A 26,241-nucleotide genomic window follows, 5' to 3' on the forward strand; every position below is an offset into this window, starting at 1 on the left:
CAATACTGAAGCCTTTCTTACAGTCTTTGTGGCATCACTCTAAATCTTGGGCCAGAGTATTTGTACAAAACACCTGCCCAACACCTCCAATTTATGATTAAGTGAGATTCATCATTCAGCACCCCAGGGTAAAAGCAGATTTAGATGGTGGACGTTTGCATCTGGAATTGATTTTTAAGTACAAGATCTCCTGTTCTGTCGTGTGTTTTTAAAACATACCATCCTTTCAAATGGAGTTGATTTAAGTACAGGATCTTCTGTTCTGTTGTGTGTTTTTAAAACATACCATCCTTTCAAATGGAGTTGATTTAAGTACAGGATCCTCTGTTCTGTCATGTGTTTTTAAAACATACCATCCTTTCAAATGCATCCCCTATTACCAATTGTTAAGCACTATAATCTAATTGCTAATGTCTAAATAGTTTGTAAATATTTGAGGTTACATTCAAGACTTAAAAACACCACGAGGATTTAAGGAGTACACCCCCGAAGGGACACTGGCTACGAAATGCCAGAGATTTCAGTAAGCTCCGTCACCCCTCTACCCCCTTGTGTTTGACCTCAGTTGCCAAACTAAGAACGCAGAATCGGATCGGAACGTCACCGCCCAAGGCACGGTCTTAAATGGAGGCAAGCATGTGGCCCAGCCAGCTGGAGCATGTTATGTGTGATTATGAACATGTGTTTGACGTGTTTATCCCGAGGAGACCCGGGAACCGGGCAGACACCGGAGCCGAAACGGACCCGCATTCCGAGGCACAAGATGAACACAAGCATGCATACACACACAGACACACACACATACACACACACACCCACATGCAAAGAAAGACATATGCATGCACACACAAAAACACATACGCGCATACATACACACTGACACACACTTACAAATAAACATAAACTACAAACGCACGCAAACATACTCATAATCGAGACAGCCGTAGACTTGTTTAGACACTCAGATGCACTAACACAATTACACACACATTAAGGATGCAAAGGGAGGTTTTCCCTTAAACTTAGCCCTGTTCACTGAATGCTCATAATTAAACTGAAAGGCATTTTGCTCCCTCCCCCTCTCTCTTTCTTTCTCTCTCTCATGCTCACTCGGCCCGTCTCTCCCTCTCCACACAATCAGCGCTCGCTGTATTCTTAATGAGACAGGGATGTCCTGCCCTGACACAGGCTGTTACCGAGGGCTAACTGCAAATGAAAAAGAAAAGGTATAAAGACCGTGCTTTATGGCAATTCTTCCCCACCAACTGTATGCCTCATGGAGAGCATAAAATCACAAACACACACACACACACACACACACACACACACACACACATACATACACACAAACATACATACAGAGAGCGAGAGAGAGAGAGAGAGAGAGAGAGAGAGAGAGCGATAGAGAAAGAGAAAGAGAGAGAGGAAGCAAGCCTATTAGCGTTTAGCGTTTAGCGTTTAGCCTTTAGCGGTACAATTAAACTCACTGTCACCCATTTCCCCTGCAGACCCCTGAAGCAAAAAACTCTATTTTTTTTCTAATCAAATTCATTTTGGCTTTGTTGCTATCTCCAACACTTTGACACTGTCCCACATTTACCCATTGCCACTACCATTTGCACATGATTACCATTGGAATAAGTGCACAGTTTTTTTATTCTATTGTTCAATTAATTAATTAATATATACATATATACAGTATATATATATATATATACATGTGTGTGTGTGTGTGTGTGTGTGTTTGTGTGCCTCTCTCTGTTTGAGAATGCTTATATATGCTTCCTCACATCGTCCACTGCATCCTCTATTGCATGTAAGTGGCAAGTAAGCAGCAGAGTTAGCAGCCGTAGTTCTGTACTCTGGGGCACCCAGTCTTCATAACATAATAGAGGCTGCTTTGGCCAGCAGAGCAGGCAGACTGTAGCTCGCGGTCAGGGCTGACAGCCAGTGCTTCATAATGACACATCATCTCGCTGCCCACTCAAGCTCAGCCCTGTGGCACAGTAGCGGGCCCCTTGTAGGTCTTTGGAGGCAAAGACCCTTAAGGGGAATCAATTGGCACCGGAAGCATCTGTCAGGGTGTGGCAGAGTGGAATGGGTCTGTGCACTTTTGAGTGGTGTATGAACCTGTGTGTGTGTGTGTGTGTGTGTGTGTGCCTGCATTGTCTTCCCTAAGGCATGAGGATGAGATATTTAATTCTGTGTGAGTGTGAGTGTGTGTGTGTGTGTGTGTGTGTGTGTGTGTGTGTGTGTGTGTGTGTGTGTGTGTGTGTGTGTGTCTATGTCTGTGTTTCTTTCCTCATGCTGAGGAAGTCTCCTGCCGTGTGCTGACACCTCCCCCCTACCTCCCCCTCCCCAACTCTTCTCACTGCGGGTGTTCCCCAGATCGGCCCGGTTACAATTCTAATGCATATATATTCCAAGTACACAGTGATGTAATTGAGGTGCAACAGTACGGGAGTGGAAGCACACTTGACTTACCCATCCTTCGCCCTGGCACATCCACGCCTGCCACATTAGCCCGGGCGACATGGGTATCGGCGGGAGGCATGCTCCACCTCAGGAGGGCTGTGTGAGGAGATGAGGGCGAGCGGGACTGTGTGGTCACACACACACACACACACACATCACCGTGCCTAATGGTCACAGAGACCTGCCACGGAGGGTTGAGTGTGCTTTCATGCCCACTCCTCCTAATTTTCCTACACACAAGAAAGCTGGGAGCACCGTATTTGTTGTCGTTGTTGTTGTTGTTGTTGTTGTATCGCACAATACATTCTGTTCAACATGAACGCACCTCTTCTGGGTTTAGCTGCCCCTGAATTAACTTTGCTGGAGCCGACTGCTCTTGTTGCCGCTGTTTTTTGAGTGATGAAATGGGCAAGCGGATAGCGAGCTCTGCCCGTGTGAGGGAATATATTCATGGTAAATAGGCATGAGAGAGAGAGAGAGAGAGAGACTGTGCCGGTTAGTGCTTGCCAGAGCAGATGGGCGAAGCACATGCTCACCATGTGGCTGCGTCTCTTTTTCATGTCATCAGGTCTGCAGCAGAGTATGGACACATATGAATATTTCAGTAGAACAGAGACACAGAGGTACATACATATGGACTTTGATACACACACAAGCACACGCGCACACATACACAGGTTCGCTCATTGACAAGGGCATGTGTGTGTGTCTCTGTCTGTGTGTCTGTGACTGTGTGTGTGTGTGGGAGAGAGGGAGAGAGAGAGTAGGAAAGTGTATGCAGTTCCACCATGTGTATTGGGAAGAGAGGTTGACAGAGGGAGTGATGTAGAAGAAGAAAGGGAGAGAGAGATGGATTTAGAGACAGAGAGAGGCAGAGTGAAAGAGAGAGATGGACTGAGAGATAGAGAGACAGATGGAGAGAGAGGCAGAGTGTGAGATGGACTGAGAGACAGAGGGATAGATAGAGGCAGAGTGGAGGAATGGATCTAGGGGCAATGTAACTGAAATCGCACAGCAAAACACGGCGAGGAGTAAATGTCATGGTGTGAGCCGCTAGCCCTCCGTCTGGCTGTGTGTGTGTGTGTGTGTGTGTGTGTGTGTGTGTGTGTGTGTGTGTGTGTGTGTGTGTGTGTGTGTGTGTGTGTGTGTGTGTGTGTGTGTGCGATATCCACTATCAGAGTGTCAGCTTGGGGCTGGCTCCCCTGGGAGGGTGTCAGGCAGGGCAGGTTGGAGGTCCAGGCCCCCCAAGCGTTGCTCTGCTGAGGGCTGGAACGCTGCTCTGGTAATTATGCTCAGTGGGGGATAGAGTGCCGGAAATGGCAGGTACAACCCCCCACCACCACCACCACTACTAGCACCACCACCACCACCAGCTCCGCCGCCGCCGTGTGAGTTAGACACACGACCCCACAACCCGCACCTGCAGAGGGTCGTTTGTTATTTGGAATGTGCTGATGCAGGGGAGCACACGCAGGCTGTGTGTGTGTGTGTGTGTGTGTGTGTGTGTGTGTGTGTGTGTGTGTGTGTGTGTGTGTGTGTGTGTGTATGTGTGTGTGTAGGTGTGTTTGTCTGTGTGTAGGTGTGTGTGTGTGTGTGTTTTTTCCCTGGGGGAATGAATCTAAACCCCAGGCATTTGCGAAATTCACATCCATTCTGAAGGTCATGTCATCTTTTCCAAATGCATATTCAGATGTTTCAGAAATGCACAATGATCTCACATATTACCACTTGGGCACTTGGGTATTGTAGATTAGCTCTCCACCATGACACATCTACATTTTATTTTCCAAAGACATAATATTGAGTTGTACTACAGTACCAATACCTGATATATTAACGCTAACAAATAGTTGTTGTTCACTTAATGCGAAACAGTGCTGTCAATGATAGTGATGATTAGGAAATATAAACAAGCATTTAAAAATAGCTGACATGAAGTGCAATGCTTTACAAGCAAATACAGAAATTAATTAATTAATTAATGATTTATTGAATGAATGAATGAACCCCTGGCCTTGTTAAATAAATGTATGGTATGTGCCTGCTTCAGGAATGCCATTGTTGAGGTATTGCACAGTCACAGATATGCCAGCATGCATGGATCATGGTCTGTCTGTATGTTTTCCAGTGCCTAACATGAGCTCCCAAAATCCTCTAGTCAAGAGCAAGGAAAACAGTGCTGAGGAGCCCACCCACAGCAGTCTGGCATTTCTGGGATGTTTGGTGTGTGTGTGTGTGCTGCCTTTCCTTTCTCAGAGAATTTCTTTGCGAGAAAGGCCAGGCAGAGTTTCTGTGCTTCTTGTTCTTCATGTTTCTAAATGTGTAAGTGTGTGTGTGTGTGTGTGTGTGTGTGTGTGTGTGTGTGTGTGTGTGTGTGTGTGTGTGTGTCTGTGTAGGTGTGTGTGTGTGTGTGTGTGTGTGTGTGTGTGTGTGTGTGGGTTTGTGTGTGTGTGCATGTGTGTGTGAGCGGTGAGTGAGTTAGGTGAAAGTATATGTGAGAGAAAAGGGATGAGAGAGAGAGAGCATGTATGTGTGAGTGGGTGTGTGGAGAGGGGTGAGAGAGAAGGGTAGTAAGAGAAATGTGTGTTTCTGTTGGAACTCCAGAGTGTGGTTGGTCTCAAGAGGTTTCTTTGGAAGAGGCTTGGGGATGTGTGCATTCAAAATGGGAAAGGGTGGGAGTGGAAGAATTTTGGTTGGTTGTAGAGGAGTGTGTATGAGTGCATGTGTTTGTGTGTGTGTGTCTGTGTGTGTGTGTGTGTGTGTGTGTGTGTGTGTGTGTGTGTGTGTGTGTGTGTGTGTGTGTGTGTACAGAGAGTGGGTCTCAGAGGGTTTCTGAAAATCCACAGCCTGTCTTTTCAGGCATGAAGATGGTGTCTAGACTGCCAGTCCTGTGCTTGACAGCCCAAGCAGGCAAGGCCATAGTTCGATGAGAGGTGTGTGTGTGTGTGTGTGTTTGTGGTGTGGGTGTGGGTGTAAGACAGAGAGATGTATATGTATATATAGAGAGAGGTGACTGTCTATGGCCAGTGAGATTATGTATTACATTTTCACCTCATTATTCCCTCTCACCATTTCTCTCTCTCTCTCTCTCTCCCCCTCTCTCTCTCTCCCCCTCTCTCTCTCTCTCTGTCTCTATCTACCTATCTATCTACCCGCCATGGGTACAGTTCAGTAGGCTATGAAGGTATTTATGTGTAGATATACAGATGCTACTGGATATCCCAGGAACAGGGAAAGAAACTGATGCGTAAAACGCAACAGCAGCAGTGACCAGTAGCCTACATAAACAAGGAGTGCATAAGTCATGGGAAATTGAGGAATGCATAAGACATGGGAGATTGTGAGCTATGTTTATCTTTATGAATTTGACATCTGGACCTGAATGCACTTGTTTTCTGTATTCCGTTGCAGCAAAGAAAAGAGATCTTACGTGGAAAATGCATTTCTCCTTCTGTCTTCTGTTCTTCTGTCACTGTGTATTTAAATCATGGATGACATTTGTCTACTGCTGACTGAGCATACATTCAAGTCGGACAAATTACACTACCTCTTCCCAGACACTTGAGTCTTTCAAGGCGTGTAACCTTTTAAAACAAACATTTTAGTCTTTTTTTAAAGCCCGTCAGGATGTCTCATGAGGATAGCTCAGATAAATGAATTACATTAACCCATAACACAGGTTTCATTCTTCTTCATGGCTTCTCCAGAAATATGCATGCATGATGTGCCACTCGTCCAATAAAGGGGAGCATGGTATTTTTTTTCAGATAGATAAATCAGGCTTGGGCAGTGATGGTTTGTGATTGGTGTATGCAAATGTCCCCTGTCGGAGAAGAATACTGTATGTCTTCACACCTATATCCAACATCCACACCTCAGCAGAGAGTTTTGTTTATCCCCGGAGTTTTGGAAACCCGGCTGGGTGGAATAGGTCGTTTTTGCTAGTCGTTTTCACCGTCCAAAATGGGGCCCTATCTGTGAGATCTGTGTTTTGGATGAGGTCAGCTGCTGCGGTCAGTGGCCTGTGGTTTTGGCAGTGAGCTTCACGCACAACGTGAAATTTGGTGGAACAATCTACAATGCTACAGGGAGATAACATTAGATCGCAGTAGTCCGCAGACACCTTTAAACTCCACCGGAGGTAACAGAAAACTGATGTGGGTGCAACAGAACAGCTATGGCTGCTTAATTGATTTTTTTCATATTCCCAAAACCCAACCCCCATCAGTTCCATAAGTTGCACTCAGATAGAAACAGTGCAGTGCAGTGTAATGATATCTGCCACGACAGCACAGCAGGGAACTATGGAATTATTTGTTTTCCTTCAAATGACAGTGTTCAACACATGACCAAAACAGTAGAGATGAAAATGCCAAGTTACTCTCAAAACTCGTTATCAGTGGAGGGAAAAAGACAGTGTAAAGGCATTGCTGGACTGCAGAGATGCATACCTCAGACACAGTTTAGTGTTGGACTGCAGAATATCGAGCAAAATATTTCAGTGCTTTGTGTGAGCTTGGAAGAGCCTAATTACTCAACAAACATCAAGGATGGTCTTTCTCAGTTACCCCCCCCCCCCTCTCTCTCTCTCACACACACACACACACACAAAACACAGTTTATCTCCTGCTGCATGCGTGCAGTCTGTCTACCCTCTCTGACTTGTAATGATCATGACAAACACCAGATCCACATCACACAAACAGATCTTTCAAGGAGGAACCCCGTCCACAAAACTGGCTTGTTTTTGCTGGGCTCCTCCCTATCAGGCCTCAGGCAAGGCTGAGCTGAACTGCACAAGCCTATGGTGGGTGGAGCGCTCAGGAGAGGAGAGGAGAGGAGAGGAGAGAGGGGTCATGATAAATGCACTTGGCTGTGGACTACCTTAATGGGGTGAGACTGATGACATGTCACTTACTATCAAAGTGAATGGTCTCCATCCTGATTCATCTAAGAACTAAGTCACTGTTGCGCTTACTATTTAACAATGATAACAATGACGATAAAGAAAAGAGAGACACAGATAGAAAGCGTATGCCTCAACAGGCTTACATGGACACAAAGTCTTGAGTGCTATGTATGAATCCATGTAACCCTGCTGAAGAACTGGCATTGTTTCTTTTTTCATAAAATCAAAAGAATAATACATCTTATAAAATACAATTGTTTATCTTACTGTCTAATTGACATTCAATTTGTGACTAGTGTTGGTGTTTACCCATGGTAAATCAAAAATGATTCTGACAATAATAAATTAATTAAAATAATTCTAATTGTCCATCATCCTGTATCATGTATCATCATGGGATTCACTTTTAAAAAAAGGAAATGTACACATTAAAAGTTCGCCGACACCTTTTTATTGTCAGTTGTGTGAGTATATGTATGTGTTTATGTGTGTCTCTGCATATGGGTGTGGGTGTATCTGTATTTGTGTGTGTGTGTGTGTGTGTGTGTGTGTGTATGGGTGGAAAGGCGCTTAAATGTACAATATGTATATAGTATGTATAGTTTTGTTTATATTAAGCTTCACTATAATATTTGCCAATTATTTTGTACAATAACACAGAAAATTACCATAATGTTGGATCTAGGTGAATTCTGCCTCACTAGAGACATTATTGGACATTATTTATAACATCCACACAGGTTAAATAATAAAATATATCAAATAACATTGGTGAGATTGAAGAGAGAGAGGCCTCCGTTTTTAATACAAGTCTCTTTAGCACTTGGTATCCATTTATGACAATATGATGGATAAGAAACTAACCAATGGTAACACAGTTTCAGAAAAGTATATTATATATAGATATTTATATATAGATAGATTTATAGTCATGTCGAAGGTTTAAAAGAGTACAGTAAACACTTTTCACACATGATATAAACCACAAAATGTCTGAGATCATTCGAGTTCCATGGGAGGTATAACCTGTAAGGCTGACCAGTCGTTTTCCCATCTTTGTAAAGTTCAGAGTAGATTCAGAAACACTTGACCACACGGAAGAGGAAACAAAAGAGTTTAGAAAACAGTCAAGTCTAAAACAGATATTATTATCAATAATGCACGTTGTATCAGTGCTGACATTGGTTTGGAGTTGTCAATGATGTCCCAGTTAAGTCGGCTCTGTTGATTGGTTTCTACAGAAACAAGTAAAGGGCTCAGATACACTTGAAGATTGACAGAATGCTGTAAACAGGCTCAACCTAGATCAGCAAAATGTCTTTTTTTCCCATTTGTTTGCTGTTCGTTCCATTTTCTCGTTTAAGCTCGCATTTAGTCTGCTTTATTTCTTTTCTCTGTTTTGCTGTCCACATCTGACTCTTTCTTCTCGGAGAAGGGTTTCAGTGTGTTTCTCAGGCCTGCTGAGAACAGTTTAGAGGCCTCAGTGCTGATCCAGGACATTAGCGTGTACTTAGTCCCAGCGCCCCCCCCCCCCCACCCCACCCCACCCCACCCCCTCTGTGGCCCAGCTTGTGGTCCTCCAGGGCTAGGCAGCAGCTGGCTGAACATGATAATGATGTGGAAAAGTGGATGCTCTATGTTGGCCAGGCGCATTTTGTGCAAATTCACGCTGTCTCCGGTATGTCCACACGAAAAGAGCTAGCAAATCCTTTTCCGGGCTGCAGAAGTGAAGAGAGACAACAGAGCAATTAAACATGTCACCTCTCACACACACTTTTTTTCCCTATTGAAATGTCAGCACCATGAAAATAACCTAGAAATTACACTGAGAATTAGCCGAGACATAGAATAGGCAAAATGGGAGCAGAATGTGAGTGCACATGCAGAATGAATCTCACAGCATGAATGCGGAATGACACATACACACAAGGCTGGAGAAAACCTTCAGCTTTGACCTGTTGGCAGGTGTTGTTTACGTCAGCATGGCATGCTTTAATTAGGCCTACAATACAAGACGACTACTGCTTTTGCCGTCCATGCTGTCCTAGTTCTAGTAAGCTGTTCTAGTAAGCTGATGCTCAAAAGACTGTAACTGTGGAGGTCACCATTCTGAACAAGAGCATGCAAAATGGGCGAATGATGTAACCTATGTCACATTTACTACTCAGCTGGCCCAGTGCCAGTGCATAATGATTTCAGCCTGTTCAGACAATGTACATCCTGGTCTCTGGTCAGGGTATTTACAAGATGCGCCCTTGTGCCTTGTACATTGTACACCACTGATAATGATAATAAGTATGGTCTGGCGAATGTTTACAAGAGAAATATACAATAAACATATACTAAGCATATATGACTACGCAGAGAAAGCAATAAAGCACATTGGGTTCTCACTAGACTCCTTTTCAACCCTGAAAGTGCTTTTCACTTCAGAAAGGTCAGTGAAGAAAGTGGTGAATTAAATGTTGAAAATGACTGGCAAAGAGGCCATGGCATCTATTTTAAAACTAGGTGACACATTTCTCATGTGTCGACAAATGAAAACACTGTGTTTTCCATTGTATCTTTTCAATTTTATTTAAACTTGTTTTTCTTTTCATGAAGCAGTGATTTTACAATGTCATGTATTATGACCAGAATACTTAAGAAGAGGTTATGTAACTACTTAAAGTGCAGTACCTACTAAGCAGTACTAACAGATTGTATTCTATACTCTTTACTCGAGTCCCAACGTCATCCTATCACGTTTCATTCTCTGTGAAGTTTCAGGCTGAGCTGTGCCCTCCAAAGCCTTCACCACGTCTTTAGTAGCAATGAATAGAAAATCTATTTTTGATTGTCAGATACATCATGGTTGCCAGCCAGATCGTTATATTTCTACGAGGAAGTCACAATCTATCAGAATCAGTGGCCAAAACCTTTTCTGGGTTTTTTTTTTATATGAAGTGACGCTAAATTATATCAACTTTAATCAGGGTAGGGTTCAGTTGACTAAGGAAATTCTGTCTGCCCAAAACCACATTTTAAAAATGTGTATTTATAGTATTTATCTTGTTTCATAGTGCCATTGCTTTGATGATTATCTTGTTTAGTTGTAGGCTATAACTTGCAGCATAGGTTATGCAAGAAATTCTAAAATAGCAACAGTTTTCACTCGTTTTTGTATTTCTGTGTGGACCCAGATTAGATCCTAAAACATTGTCACGTGGACACAAATCTTTTTGAAAATGCAAAGGAAAAACATATTTTGCAAAACATCTCTGTTGTTATGCGGACAACATCTAATAATTAAATGATGGCACATTCCTCCTCTTACACTTGCAGTTTTCAATTTTCACACCAGCCTTTCCACATTTAAAAGCGATGTTTTATCCCTACAAATAAATGTGTTGCATCAAAGTGTAGTGTCTAGTTCTACTTCTGAACCTTTTTTTAATTCTTTTTTTTTCTACGTGTCTGTCACTTCAGGCCCGGCACAGATGAGGATGATAGCGTAATGTAATGTTTGCAGTAACAAGCACATGAATTCAATGAAAAGTCACAACAGACTTTGTGCTATAGACTCTAGATTCATCTGCTCTCATGAGATAGAGTGGCACCCCCACACCATGATGCCACGAGAGCAAGAATGAGATAAAGTAGCTGGGACAATTTGAGGAAGATTCAAGACAAAAAGGTTGGACACATCAATTTGAATAAAAACCGTTTTTATTTGATTTTGGGGGGGGGGGGAAAGGGAGAAGTAGGAAGTGGTCGCATTAAGGAAAAGGGAGGGGGGGCACTTTGAGCCATATGTGTAAATATATATATAGATATAGATATACATATGTATACATAAGTGAAAAAAAATAATGGCCCTGGGTTTTTTTTTTTTAAGTTGGACCAGATTTCTCGCAGCGTAGTGGAGGCTAGATGGCCTAGAGTATATACTCACACAAATGGTTGGCTCTGTAAGGCGTTCGAGGCAAGATAATGTCTAATTCTCTCCTCTCTAGTGTGCCGTGATGTGACTTCTCTTTGCCAAAGGTGGAGAATGATCTATCCCCTGTTTGCTCTTGGCTTTCAACTACTACCTCAGTATCGGGCACTGCGTCCATGCCAGGCACGTGCAAGTTGCTACGGTAGTCTGAGGCCTGGCGACTGTCCGAGGGCACAAACGAGGGCATCCAGCATCGGTCGGAGTGCCCCAGGGCCTTACACTCCTCTGTGCAGTTGGAGAAGAGGTCTGCTCCTGAAAAGCAAACAAAACAAACCCCAAACAAAAAGGTGAGTTGAGCAGAGACAGAAACACTGGAGAGTACTGCTGTTGTGCAGTTCTCCCCGGAAGACAGACCATTTTCAATCTCAGCACTGATTAACACTGCCAGACTGGCTCATCGATTTCATCAACGTGAAAACACACTCAAAACAAAGTGTGACTGTCCCACTATGACAATTCTTTACCCTTCATTTGTTTGTGAATCAAAATACTTAAATATAATGCTTTTACAATCAAGAAAGAGCAGACACTACAATGGCGGCGCATAGAGTACAAATAATTTACAGAACTCTATTGACTGTTGCTACTCTGGGAGGCAATGTAAATGTTTTCCCACAGCAGCCTGAGGAGCAGATATATTTTCAGGCACTTTTGTGTGTGCTTTTGTTTCTGACGTCTGTAAACATGAAGAGGGCCAACAATCCTGTGACATGAGTTGTGTGAAAATACGATTTGTGACAATGGGTGACATCAAAGACGGAAATGAGAAAGGAATTATTCAGGGCACCCGCCAGAAACAATAGCCCACCAAAAGCTACAAAACCCTCAGACTCGTTAGCGTGCCGTTTGAGTTAATTACTCGCATTTCTGAAAAGGAATAAAGAAGGAGGCAAAAAATGAATAAGTAAATATATGAATAAATAAAACACGCACAAACGGCGTCACTGGGAGCTGTAACAAGGCCCTAAAGCAATCTCTCCCTCTGCTTGCCGATTGAAATGGGTTGTGTTTCGTCTGCACTGGGACAACGTTGGAGGGTGTAGGAGTGCACTGATCAAAGCCCCTGTGAGGAAGGGAAGGGGGTGGAGAGATAGACATGGAGAGAGAAGACAGAAGGAGAAGAAGAGTAGGATGGAGAGCATGACACAACCAGAGTGTGTGGGGGGTGGGGCGGGGGGGGAGGGTGGTGGTGCATCCATGTGTGAGGAAGTGTGTGAGAGAAAGTTAAAGACAGAGGAAGAGAGGGTGCTGGAGAGGGTGAAAAGAGAGGATAGAGAGGGGCAACAAAATGTTCCTCTGATCTGCACTACTTAATGGCAGAGGGCTTTACTGGGGGAGAACAAACCTGAGACTACTCTGTGTAGGTGTTTGTGTGTGTGTGTGTTTGTGTGTGTGTGTGTGTGTGTGTGTGTGTGTGTGTGTGTGTGTGTGTGTTTGTGTGTGTCCCAGGGTAGAGAAGACAGATAGGTGAGGCTTCTCTCATCTTCGCTGAAAGAATATATATGCAGAGTGTCGGCCTGTGTGTGTGTGTGTGTGTGTGTGTGTGTGTGTGTAAGAAAGAGAGAGAGAGAGAGAGAGAGAGAGAGAGACCCATGGCAAATGTTTGTGGACTTTGTGGAGATTGTGGGCTATAGAGCCATTCTTCAAGGCAAGTGAAAGTTGTTTCCCTCCCCGATTGTGTTTGAGGCTCGTGATTGTGATTTGTTTGTTTGTGCCACCCTTCTCATCCCTGCACGGGGCCACAAGGAAAAACAGGAAAACAGTGACTAGCAACGACAACCCCTGCCAGTAACTGTGCAATCACAGTAGGACATCATCATCAAGCTCCAGCCCCCTGCAACACCCCCGCGATCTTGTATCAAAACACAGACACACAAACACACACACACACACACACATACATGCATATATATCCACATCCAAGAATGCAAGTGTAGAGCAATACACAAACATGCACATTATCATATATTCCTACCCACGTATTAATTCCTTTCAACACATGCACAACAACAAACACGCACACACACACACACACACAGAGGAAGCATTAAAGGTGCCATAAAGCAAACAAAGTCACAGGCAAGACTCATAAGCAGTGAACCTCGCCTCGATTTCCAAGCTGCTCATTTAATTGATGACTCTGTGGGTGCCGCCAAAGAGCTAGAATGCTGGAGACTGTGTAGCCTGGGCCATTGATCTTATCCTATAACTTATTACGTGCATTGACAAGCTACAGAAGTTAAGTCGATATTCACAGAGAATGTCACGTCAATTTCCGTTACCTGACACAGATTACTAATTGGATTATGATGCTAAAACCAGGGCTCCTTCTGCCTTGACATTTATAATCAATAACGCACAGGTTCAGGAGAAAGGACTGATTTAAATACACTGGATGGGCAATGTAATTCAAGATGACATCAAGGGCAGGGGTTTCACAGACACCTGATAAATTAAGAATATTGTTGTAAATAGGTCTTCATAGTATGCTACACCATTGTTGCTTCAAAATGGAAAACGACACATTTGGGTATTGTTGATGAAATATCAGAGTTTGCACTTTACTAGTGACACATTGTATACTTTTCAGTGTAAACAATGCATTTTCTATCATTTTACGCATGTGGTTCACTCATCAGTCACATCAGCAAATTACCTAAAAAAAAAATACATGAATTGTCCAGTCTGGCACTAGAAGAGATATTTTCAACACTTAAACTTTGATTTTAGGTATGGAGGCCCTGAGGCAAAGGGCTCAAATGTTTAGCTCTACAGGAAAGCGATACCATCAAATCGTGATGACAGGAAGGATTTGATTAGCATCATCTCCTTCCATAGCTAATTAGTAAATAATTGTCAGTGTAATGTGCCCAATCTAATTGACTAATTTGTCACACCTCTCTCTCTCACAGCAAACAAACACTGAGATAATGATCGTTTTAAGGGTAGCACCCCCCTTCCCAGACTTCCTACGGTATTTTACTATCATTTAAAAGCCTCCGATCTCTCATAATCGATTTTTATTGTAACTCCCTGTGGTTGCCACTGAAGAACTGCCTTAACTTAGACTGATGTCTAAACACACACAATATTATTTACATTAGTTGTTCTGTTTCTTTGTGCCTGTCTCGCTCTCACTCCCTTTTTTTGCTTTTTTCTGTCTCTATCTTCTCTCTCTCCCACTGTGTGTGTGTGTGTGTGTGTGTGTGTGTGTGTGTGTGTGTGTGTGTGTGTGTGTGTGTGTGTGTGTGTGACCTGTCGAGCCACGCTCATACATGATCCCCCATAAAATGACCTCCTTACTTAAAAGGGACTTGCTGAGGCGGTGGAGTGTCTGTGGATGGGCCGTCATGGTAACCTTCATTTGATAATTGGCTATGCAAAAGGTCTGGAAATGAATCACAGAGCACTGAGGTGATGGAGAGTGCCAACGTGGGCTGCAGACAAAATGAGGAACGAGTGCCCAAAGGGGGAAAAGCCCAAATATGCGAGCAGAAGCACGGCCTCTCATCACCACTGACCTCAGTCTCGGCCTATCAAACACAGACTCGTTTTGCCCTCCCCTCCCAGTCCTTCAGCCTCATTTTTTATTTAATTTTTTTATTCTTTTTCCATCTTTTCCTTTCTTCGTGTCTCTATCTCACTCCACCTGCAGCTCTTGACTGAAACATCCACAGCAACTATCTGAGACCAACATACAGGTGGGTTACAGCACAACACCGTCAATTTGTATTCAGTTCCACATGCTACAGAAATCCTACTTGGCAATCCAACATGTAGACATTTGCCAAATGAGAGCTGAATGTCAAAACTCTTTACAGTTAAAGGTCAGTGCTATTTAAAATCAAATTGTTACCAACCCTGGTATTTTCTCTCTCTGGTGTATCTACAGTTGAGATCGATAGATATGTGCGTTTTCCAGTTCGCATTTTACGAAGAGAATGAATATGATCGGCATGACTCAGATTGGAGCGCAGGTTATTAGAAAGAACATGAAAAAGAAATACTATGTCAACTAAGTCAAAACAAAAAAGTTCCCAAATAATGACGGCTGTAAGATAGATGTTACTCATAGATTTGTATTCACAAGGGATTAAAAAATAACAGCTAATTAATTTTACCTTAATTCTTTTTATTTAATGAAACCCACAATATAATGCAACACATATCTTGGTCTTATGGCGCAGTCAGTGCATACGTTCAGACACTAACACAACATTTTTAGGCTCTAAAACATTTGTTTAATCTGAAAACTATTAAGGGATAGGTAAGAGTGGTCCAGATCAGCCTTACAAAAGTATCTCTTATAGAAGGTATACCTTAGCGGAGGGTGTTCTGGGAAACTCCTCAAAAAGGTAAGGTACAACTTAAGGTATTAAGAAGACTCTGGGAAATGCACCCCTGATGACCAATAGATGTGATATCCATGTGTTATGCATTGCCAGCTTATTGTGTGTGTGTGTGTGTGTGTGTGTGTGTGTGTGTGTGTGTGTGTGTGTGTGTGTGTGTGTGTGTGTGTGTGTGTGTGTGTGTGTGTGTGTGTGTCTGAAAGAGAGAAAGAGAGAGAGACAGAGAGAGAGAGAGAGAGAGAGAGAAACTGAATGAGAATGTATTTTAGGTTAATTCAGGTGGCCAAGGAGTGTGCTGTCGTTATGAATGCAAACAAACGACCTGTTAGTTGACTAAAACAAGAGGAAGCGACAGATTGACAACAGGCCAACAACAGGATCACCTCTATGATACAGATGCTAATTGTTCCCTCTTCTCATTTTAGAACGCCCACCAAATATTGCTGTCCTTTCAGCACCACAGTCTATACCAACGTCTGCAAGATTAGAAATACCTACAGCCACCGTGGACAGAACAAAAAAGGGATAGAGGATCACATAATTATCAGCACTTACCCGCCGAATGCCCCCGGTTGGTTGCGTCGTGATCACTGTCGCCTTGTTCACTGTCCCCGTGTCCACTGTCTTTCGAACTTACAATGTCCGCTTCCTGAAACGCCGAACTAAATCCGAAAGGACAAATAATGTATATGAAACTGCGGCCGATGATAATACAAGACATTTATGTTTAAACTGTCATTTTGTAAGGTCTGAGAGCAGTTTTTGCTGTGTGCAATGACGTTCAGTATGAGAGCTAAAGGGGCAATTTTCCAAGGCAGTGGTGGATGTTTACTCACCTGTTAACACGACGGGGTCTGTCAACCAGGTAGCTGAGTTCTGCTCGCTGATGCTTCGTCTGCGAAAGCAACACACACACACACAAACACACACACACACAAGAAAACAGTGTGAGATGCACTAGTAGCAAACAAGCACAGGGGCCCTACACTTATTCCTAGTAACAATAACAATAATTCCTATTAATTCAGAGTATAAACCGTGTGTGGTGTAAACAAGAAACGGCTACCTTCTTGAACAGTATTTTATTGTTCATTCAACCGAAATGCATAAATGGTAGCCCCAGCAATGTTGCTGTGATGAAGTCCGGGACTACGATAAAACCACCTTTGTTCGATTGCAGCTCTGCCCAACCGTGCCCAGCATAATTAACATTACAGTGCCTATTGGCCGCAGTCACATGACCTCAATTTTAACGGTACTGCTAGTTGCATTAGACTACGCAGAATTCCAGAACTTTTATATTGGACAGAGTTACGTATGTAGATATTTTGGGTCTCTGTCGCTCAAGGCCAGGAAAAACTGACGGAATTGTCATATAATGTGTAATGCATCTAATTTAGCCTGAACTTGGGGCCTCCTGAACTGATCCTCTTTTTTAACCAAACACTCCGGAACACGATAGGCTCGTTTATTACTAGTGAATTTAATTTAAAGTCAATTTTTTTTTAAATGTTTTGATGCTCGTTTTGCATGTGGCCATTAAACCATAATATAACTCGTTAAGCCATAATATAGTGAAATGACAAGAAGAGAGTACAAAATACGGCAAAATAATATAATGCGAAATAATGCAATATAGTGAATATTATAATATCAAAGCTGCACGTTTATAAATATAGTATAGCTTCCTCACCTCACTGGACAGGATACTGCCATTTGAAATTATGTCCGGTTGCTGGTCCGTATATCCAGTGACAATAGCCCCACATGGATTGTGTTCTGTGTCAGTACTCCTTGAAGGGCTGCACGGCTTTAAGAACATCAGATCGGTCTTGGCAGACTCGGGTGTCAGACAAACCTGGTAGCAGTAGTTCTGGTTCTGGTGATGAGAGCCAAAACTGCCGGACTCCTCCACGGGCACTTGCGCGGCACTGTTGGCGGTCACGTTAGTACTCTGTACAAGCATAATGTCAGACTTGCTCAGCTTCTTTTTCCGTCCCCGCGCCTGGCGGCCACAGCAGCATGACGGGCCACCGAACCCACAGCACACGCTGCAGCAGTCACCCGCCGCCAGGCACGTGTAGATATTGAGTTTCTTGTCCTTTTGGCAGCGCACCGCCAGCACGATCATAGCCAGGAGAAATATGAAGGAGATGGAGCCCAGTGCGATGATTAGAATAAGGGTAAGATCCAGAGAGCCCTCCTTTGATTTGGAGGAGCTCCGGTCTCCGCTGTGGCCCTCAACCACGCTGTCCACCAGCACCACGCTCAGACTGGCTGTAGAGGAGAGGGGGGGCTGTCCGTGGTCGCGTATCTCAATCAACAAATCAATGGGGTGCGGTGAGTCCTTTTTGCTGGAGACCCTACGAGCAGTCCTCAGCTCACCAGTCCTCCAGTCCATGCGAAACATGCCTTGCTCGTTCCCCCTCAAAATACTGTAGGACAGACGTGCGTTCTCACCGTCGTCAGCATCCATGGCGACTATACGCGTCACCAAGTAACCTGGCTCCGCAGAGCGGGGAAGATGTTCTTTGGCAGTGCCATTCTTTCCCAATGGTGCAATGACCGCGGGCGCGTTGTCATTCTGGTCAACAATAATAACATTCACTGTGGTATTGGACATTAGCATGGGGTTTCCATAGTCTCTTGCCTGTACCATGAAGCTGAAGTCTTTAATTTGCTCGTAATCAAATGATCTCACTGCGTACACATACCCATTTTCGTCGTTAATTGATACAAAAGTTTTCACTGACATGCCCTGTATGTCGCACTCCAATATGGAGTAATTAACATGCGCATTCGGTCCCATATCAGGGTCTATGGCACTAACAGCATAAATGTAAGCGCCTGGAACATTATTTTCTGTCACATACACGTCGTAAATAGGCTGCGTGAACCTGGGTGCATTGTCATTCTCGTCTGATACATGTACTTTAATAGACTTACTTGTGGCGAAGGAAGGCACCCCCTTATCCTTTGCCACAACTGTAATGGTGTATGAGTCAATATTCTCTCGGTCAAGAGGAGCATCTGTCACTATGGTGTAGTAGTTTTTGAATGACGATTTGAGTTGGAACGGAACATCTCCAAGCAGCTCGCAGGTAATCTGACCGTTTTCACCGGAGTCGCGATCCGTTACGCTCAGCAACGCGATGACGGTGCCCTGGGCAGCCTGCTCGCTCACTGACTCAGTGACGGTACTGAAACTGATCTCCGGTGTATTATCGTTCACGTCGATCAGTTTCACTAGAACTTTGCAATGCGCCGGTACAGCATTCGGTCCCAAGTCTTTCGCCTGAACGTATATCTGGTGCGTATTGCTCTCCTCATAGTCCACTTCCCCGGTCACTTCTATCCTGCCTGTCCTTGAATCTATGTTAAACAAATCCCGAATTCGTGGTGGGTTGTGGCTGCTAAGAGAGTAGACTATCTCTCCATTCTGTCCCTCGTCCATGTCTGTGGCGTTAAGCTGAATGACCAGCGTACCCACTGGGGAGTTTTCCTTTAGGCTGACGGTATACACTGACTGATCGAAGACGGGCGCGTTATCGTTTGAATCCAGGACTCGTACCACAAGCAGTGCGGTGCCTGTCTTTTGAGGCACCCCGCCGTCTACCGCGGTCAGCACATACTTGTGGACCGCCTGCTGTTCCCGATCCAGTGGTCTCTCTAGAACCAGCTCTGCAAATTTGTTCCCGTCGCCCTGCGTTTGCATGTCTAGGTAAAAGTAATTGTTGGACGTGATGTCGTAGGTACTGAGCGCATTGGTGCCCACATCAGGATCGAACGCGTTTTCCACTGGAAAGCGAGTGCCGGGGATTGCGCTCTCGGTGATCTCCACTGTGATGTCGGTTTCAGGGAAACTCGGAGGATTGTCGTTAATATCCAACACTTCTATTTCAACACGGAAAAGCTCCAATGGGTTTTCCAAAAACACCTCGAGATGGAGAAGACACGGGATAGTCTGTTTGCAGAGTTCCTCCCGGTCGATTTTCTCGTTGACATATAGCGCCCCGGTTTCCAGATCCACTTCCAGGTAAGGGGTTCTCGAGCTGGGTACCGTCTGGAACCTGCGGGCAGAAAGTTTGGTTATGTCCAAACCCAAATCCTCGGCGATATTCCCCACCCGAGTTCCATGTTCCTGCTCCTCTGCGACAGAGTAGTGCAGTTGAGAAAGCACTCCATCAACGATAGAGAAGAGGAGAAATAACAAAATCATCTCCAAAGAGAAAGTGCACTTAGATGTTTTACTCCGTCTTCTGCTGCTGCTGCTGCTGCTGCTCCCGCCGCCGCCGCTGCTGCTGCTTCCCGGATTAGGAATGTCCCATCGCCTCTGTCCATAGAAAAGCACTCAGCAGACGAGTTTCCAAAACAGCAATTCCACAAGGTTGGCTCACTTCACCCGGTAACCATGTCGTTTCAGAGAGCAGAGCTATAGCCATCTGATCCCAGTCCTACCGAATCCTACAGAGATTCTGGAGTTTTGAGACCAGAGTGAACATTCTGTGGAGGCTGAGGCTGATTATCCGTTTACTTTGGAGAGCCGTGTTAAATATCTGCAAAACTGTTCCACGCCTATAACATATAAATAACTAGCACTTAAATAACTGAGTTTTAAAGCTCTCAGTTTATGCATCCATATATTTTCACCGTTCGGTCATTCAAAGAGAATCCAGTGATCTTCTCAGGTCGACTTCTGCCTACCGAGTGATTAGCTCTCCGCGCTTTTGCGCAAGGCTCTCCCTCTGTCAGCCAATGGTGGCCACTGACACCCACCGACGTTCCACCTGATTGGGGCACTGCAACGCCAAGCAGAGCTCTTTCGGGATCTCTGAAACAACTACTTCAGTACTCTCATAGGATCAAATATTAATTGATTTACATCTCTTCCGAAATAAAGCCAAAGAATGAGTCAAGCATGGACTTGTATCTCAATATAAGTTTTCAACGTACTTTTGTGTCCCCTTGTCTTTACCATCATCGTTCGCTTTCACTACAAACTCCGGACATAATGTAATGTAAGTATAGATCAATTGAAGGCATACATTTAATCTAGATAAGCGTTCGAACTATTTATTTCAAATTTGTCTCCATCGCGTAATCATATTCAAACGGACTGCTCTGTCAGTGACTCATTGTTCGGTGTTGACGTTTGTATGCCACGCACGGCTATGCACGCTTGTTTTCAACTACGAGCGCGTATTAATGCTCCAGAATTCAAGGCAGAGCACTTTCTGTGGATAATGAGAATTTCTCAAACCATTTGCGCAAACATTTGTATCTGCTCCGTCCCCCCCCCCCCCCCCCCCCCCCCCGTCTCTCGCTCCCTCTCGCCTTCCCACCCTCTATTACCCTGTACACATTCTGATGACCGTTAACAGAGCACAAGTGATCTGCCACGCCAGACAACTAATTGGAATGACCGACTGATTACTGTCTTCCAGAAAAGAAGTCAGCTCTTGCTGCAGCCCAAACCAAGTTCTCCCAGCCAAAATCTGCGTCTTTTTGTCGCAGTGGAGTTGGCAGCGCGTTGAGAAGGGAAACGCTGCCATCCCCAATCATATGCCACATACGTCCTCTAGCGGTCAAGAAAAAGCAGTGAAGCAACAATCTCCTAACATCCAAAATTATCACTGAGAACCGACTAAATTTGAGAAATATTTTCTTTCTCTACATCGGAAACTAATACCAGATGGGTGGGTGATTTTAAAAGTCAGCAGCGCTTTAGTTTTCCGCTCCAGTTTGAAGTTACCCTTTGTCTTAAAAGCCATGTGTTCTTAAATAGAAATTCTTATCTCGGCACAACACGTTTTACTTTGCTTCGCTTGTCTTTAATCAACATTTCCTAATTGATGCATTAGTTCACTACTTGAATAAAGTCATGTAAGGAGCATACTGTCCACAACCCACTTGTCAGATGAACAAGGATGCTATGTTCTGGGATTCCAAAGGTGGAAGACAGAACTACAGTTCTGAAAAGAGCTGTCAGATTTGTCGGTTGTTACATGGAGCCCAAGTAAGACCGGAAAGAATGCCACGCCAGTTTTAGTGCACAACAGCACCCCCACGTGACAAGTGGTGTCAGACTTTTTTTATTCTACAATATTTGTCATTTCTATCTGTAAATATGATTTTGTTACGAATATTTAAAAAGGGTAATGTATTATTTTCTTATAAAGGGCAGGTATAGAAATACTGAGTGTTTGTTAATGTATTTGCCTAGTTTGTGTAATACCTTTCATAGAAAAGCATCCAATGCATCCGTGTGGTTGTAGGCCTATGAAAACACAAACCCATGTCATCACAGAAGACCCTTAATGCTAACCTCAAAGTCCATGACTGTTTTGTTTTTCAAGGACATACTCATATCGTAATCATATTTGTATTTCACAGAGATTATCAGATTTGGACATATTTTAAAGAAAAGAGAGAGGAAAAACATACATTCGTAGTTAAGAACATGCCATGGTACCTATCAAGTAAATCAACTTAATTAAGACCCCCCCCCCCCCCCCCACCCTCTCTCTGTCTCTGTCTCTCCTTCTCTCCAAGTGGTGTTTCAAGAGGACTTAAAGGGCTAGAGAGAGACAGAGAATGGGACAGCATGTGAGGGAACGAGAGAAAGAGAGAGAGAGAGAGAGAGAGGGAGAGGCAGGGTGCAGTGTTGACCTAACCAAACAAGGTACGTTATGAATCTAGGCTTTCAAACTACACAGAGGAGTATGTCAGAATGCTCTCCCAGTATGTTAGGCACTGCCAGTATCTTACTGAACAGAATACAAAGACCTTAACCTGCAAAGCCAGCACAGGAGGCTTCCTGTTATCTGGGTATCTGTGGAGAGGATAAAGGTGACAGTGCTTTCGAGAATACAAATGTTAATGATAGTTTACAGCCAGTGTGTGCCTGGAAAACAGCCTTGGGACTTTCATCTTCCAAAGCGAAGGCCTGTGGTGGCGTGAGGCCAGTTCCTCCTGATTGACTGGTGAGTATCTATGAGGAATTACATCGGGAGCGAGATTGAGTGGGAGGGAGGCAGAACCTGACGTGCTGTTTGAGTAGCTGTGGGGTGAGAAAATGAAAGAACCCCATTTGCATAGAACAACTTTGCCACACCCGTTACACAGCTCTGGGAGCACAGTGTTTTGAGTTATTTTGCATATATCTTTGGGTGTATCTGTTTGTGTGTGTGTGTGTGTGTGTGTGTGTGTGTGTGTGTGTGTGTGTGTGTGTGTGTGTGTGTGTGTGTGTGTGTGTGTGTGTGTGTGTGTGTGTGAAGGTGCATACAACTGTTTGTGTTTAAAGGGATCGGTGACTGATGAGATGAGGGATGATTGGTGTTTGCATACATTTCTGAAGATCCCATGGCCAAGACTCTGAACAGGGTGTGGGGCTGTGTCTCAAGTACTGGTTGTTCATTTCATTAGCCAATGACTGATATTGATTTTACTTTGACCTTTAGTGATTCAGAAATCTGTGAGGTCATGCATTTCAGAGGTAGTTGTGCTGCTTTGTCACTGGACACTTGGCCTTCGCATTATAAGTCATGCTGTCATGGTGAAATTCAGGAAAACTAAAAGATAACATGGTGTGTGGGTGTTATTTGATTAGCGCAAAAGATACATTTGCTGAACCTTTGTTTGTGTGTTAGTGTGCGCACCCGCCAGTGTTGGTTTATAAATGGATGTGAGCAAAAAAAACGAATACGTTGGTGGGTGGCTGGGTGGGACACATGCAAGTGTGCAGTAACTTTAATGAAGTGGGCATGGTCCTAGTTCTAAAAGGCAGAAGTGCTGATGTGACACTACAGGAAGGTAGTGGAATCTGTCCCACACCAGAGGGAGGGAGAGAGGGAGGGAGGGAGGGAGGGAGGGAGGGATGGTGTGTGAGAGACGAGGGGCGGCAGGGAGGGAGGTGCATTGCTATGATTACTGCTGGAATAATAATAAACAAGGGGACAATTCATCAGCTGTCACCACTGCCCAGGATTTTAATTAATTACTGTAAGCAGACAAGGTCAGGAGCTAGCGTGCGGTGATCGCCAGGGAGAGATCAATGCAGTCTGACATGCCTCCTAGTTTAGCATCAGAATGAGAATAAAAAAAAAAGTTAATAAGAGCTGGTTTGCTTGGAGCAAGTTCTCTGTTTCACATGCTTTTTTTCTTCTTCTCAAAGCCAGGTGTAATTACTTAAAAGTGCGGATAGAAGAGATGAAGTGCTTGCAGGTAAGCAGAGCACATCCGCTTTTCATTCCGTGCAAGTGGGGGAGTCAGGGCAGAAACTCATGAGTTACTTCCATATAGGATGAAGAGCCTGTGGATGCAGCGGCCTACATTTCTGAGAACTAAAGCCCAGTCATGTTTGTTCTCCGAAATCTCATAGCCCCTTTGAAACATCACTAAGTGCTTGTTAGTGCAGACTGGAGAGCTCATTCAGGCTGCACATGTGCTGCTAACAATGGTAGCTCTGTGATAATGGCTATGCAGGCTTCTCGGAGAACTGTCTCATCACAAAACAAATTGTGGCTGAAAACAGGTGACAGCTGTCTAAAGCCGCTGCTCTCCGGCATTTCATCAGCCGAGGCTGAGCCATACTAAACGCTTGACGTACACTGTATGACGACATCTTCAAATCATTAATTCGTTTTCCATGAACCGTGGAACAAAGCGTGTATGTTTTGGTGCTACTGGAAGAGTCCACTTAGAACACAAGAGCTCCTCAATCACTCGAGGAAACACAGTGGATGAAAAGGTGCGAGTGAAGTATGTCATAGTGATGTTTTGAGATGTTTGCTCTAAGAGGTTTCTTAAGGAAAGAAGGTGCACAATGAAAGGGGGGGGGGGGGGATTAAGACCTCATAGGAAAAGGACTGGTACCAAACCTGACACTAACAGTCTTGTTATTCACAGCTACCGTCCCCAGGGCTAAGCCTGTTTTGTGCCGCCTACACCAGCACTTGATGTCATCAATTCAAGGGTCTCCCTCTCCTACATGCACTCAGCCTCAGGTTCTCAAAGCACATGAGGACTGACACCGCTCTAGCACTGAGGGCCAGCAGCCGTCTGAGAGAGGGTGGTGGAGGCAGGAAGTGGAGTAGGAAGTGCAGCTCAGGAAAGTAGAAAGAAATGTGAATCTAGTACTTTCCATTTCTACTTCCAAATTCTGGATATTCAATAGCGAAATAGGAAGTGAATTAGAAGGCATGGAAAATGTTTACTGACCTGTAATCCTTACGGCAATACTATGCAACAATTTGCCAATTTCTGAGGTATGTTTTTGTGGGAAACTAGCTTTGATATAATCTTTAAATTCATTTTTGATGGCATATGGTCATGTGAAGGACAGATAATAACATGAGTAATTCCCAATAGCCATCCAGGAAATGTACTATGTAGTTCTGTTTTCCGGGCCAGAATAACCTGTGAAAGAGTAGAAAAAGCTTTCACGGTGTGACATTGTCAATTATATAGCCAAAAGACACCAGTTTATCATGCTAGTTAGCTTGCTAGTTTCAGACCAAATCTTTCAAGTTTCAAGTCTTTTATTGTCAGATGCACAGAACAACACAGAGTCAGACTGGGCACTGAAATTCTTAAGACAAGACACCGCACAACAACCTACCATAACATAACATAATATAACATAACATATATAAGTAATCTAGTTGAATTAAAGTTCATAAAATAGTCCTTGCCAAGTGACGATCCAATATCCAGAAGTGTCTGCTGGTCGTACTGAATGAGCGATGAATCTTCTTGCTGCTGCTTTAAATTTGAAGTTTGAAAAGGAGACACAGTGTGTGTACAGTATGTAAGCAGTCTTCTGACTGTAGAAAGCCTTTTTCTATTGGAGGGTATTTTTGGTGAAGCCAGTATCATGCCCTAATGGAAAGGTCTGTCATATCAGTATGAGCAGTCTAATGGTTTTGTCCATTCAAACAAGTCACTCAATTGTTTTCTGCTAAGGGGAAATTTGAATTGTTTAAATCAGCTTGCAACAAAAATTAAAGGATTTGTCTGAGAAATGAAAGTATTATAATTGCTCACTCTCTCTTTCTTGTTCTCTCTCTACCCCCTGACCTGTCTGTATCTCTCTTCTTCTCTCTCACTCTCTCCTTACATACACACACACACAGAAAGTGAGAGAGGTAGAGAAAACCCACACGGGCACACTCGTTTTAGAGTGCAGATGACAGGTCTCAGAAAAAGGAAAAAAGAGTGCTGCATAGTAAGAGGTCAGATCTTGTTTTGGGAAAAATATGCATCCAGTGGACTCCACACATGGTTGCATGCAAGGCCTTGTTCACACAGGTGTGAAGGTCACTAAACCATTGAAGGATGGTCTCCCGCTGTATCTTGTATTTCACCCCCTTTTATTTGGGATTCATTCTTTTTTCCCCTCTTTTTGTAGCTTGAAACTGACAGGTAATAAACTGTGAGTAAAGAAGAAAAGGAGGAAATGCATTACAGATGACTTTAGATGAAGGACAGCTTGGCTGGGATGATGGATTGCGATTCATTCATCATGGAAC

At 43.9% G+C, this 26,241-nt stretch overlaps 1 protein-coding gene across 1 annotated transcript; it reads right to left on the reverse strand.

Annotated features, from left to right (window-relative positions):
• Window positions 1-9,000: 9,000 nt before the first annotated feature.
• pcdh10a (protocadherin 10a) lies at window positions 9,001-20,576 on the reverse strand. The gene is made up of 5 exons (XM_031560140.2): window positions 17,406-20,576; window positions 16,549-16,607; window positions 16,268-16,374; window positions 11,319-11,615; window positions 9,001-9,102 (listed from the first exon to the last, which is right to left on the reverse strand). Exons 1-5 carry the CDS (start codon window positions 19,929-19,931, stop codon window positions 9,083-9,085), a joined length of 3,009 nt encoding a protein of 1,002 aa, XP_031416000.1. The 5' UTR covers window positions 19,932-20,576; the 3' UTR covers window positions 9,001-9,082.
• Between the last annotated feature and the right edge of the window lie 5,665 nt (window positions 20,577-26,241).

The sequence above is a fragment of the Clupea harengus genome, chromosome 22 (genome assembly GCF_900700415.2).
Source record: "Clupea harengus chromosome 22, Ch_v2.0.2, whole genome shotgun sequence".
Taxonomy (NCBI): Eukaryota; Metazoa; Chordata; class Actinopteri; order Clupeiformes; family Clupeidae; genus Clupea; species Clupea harengus.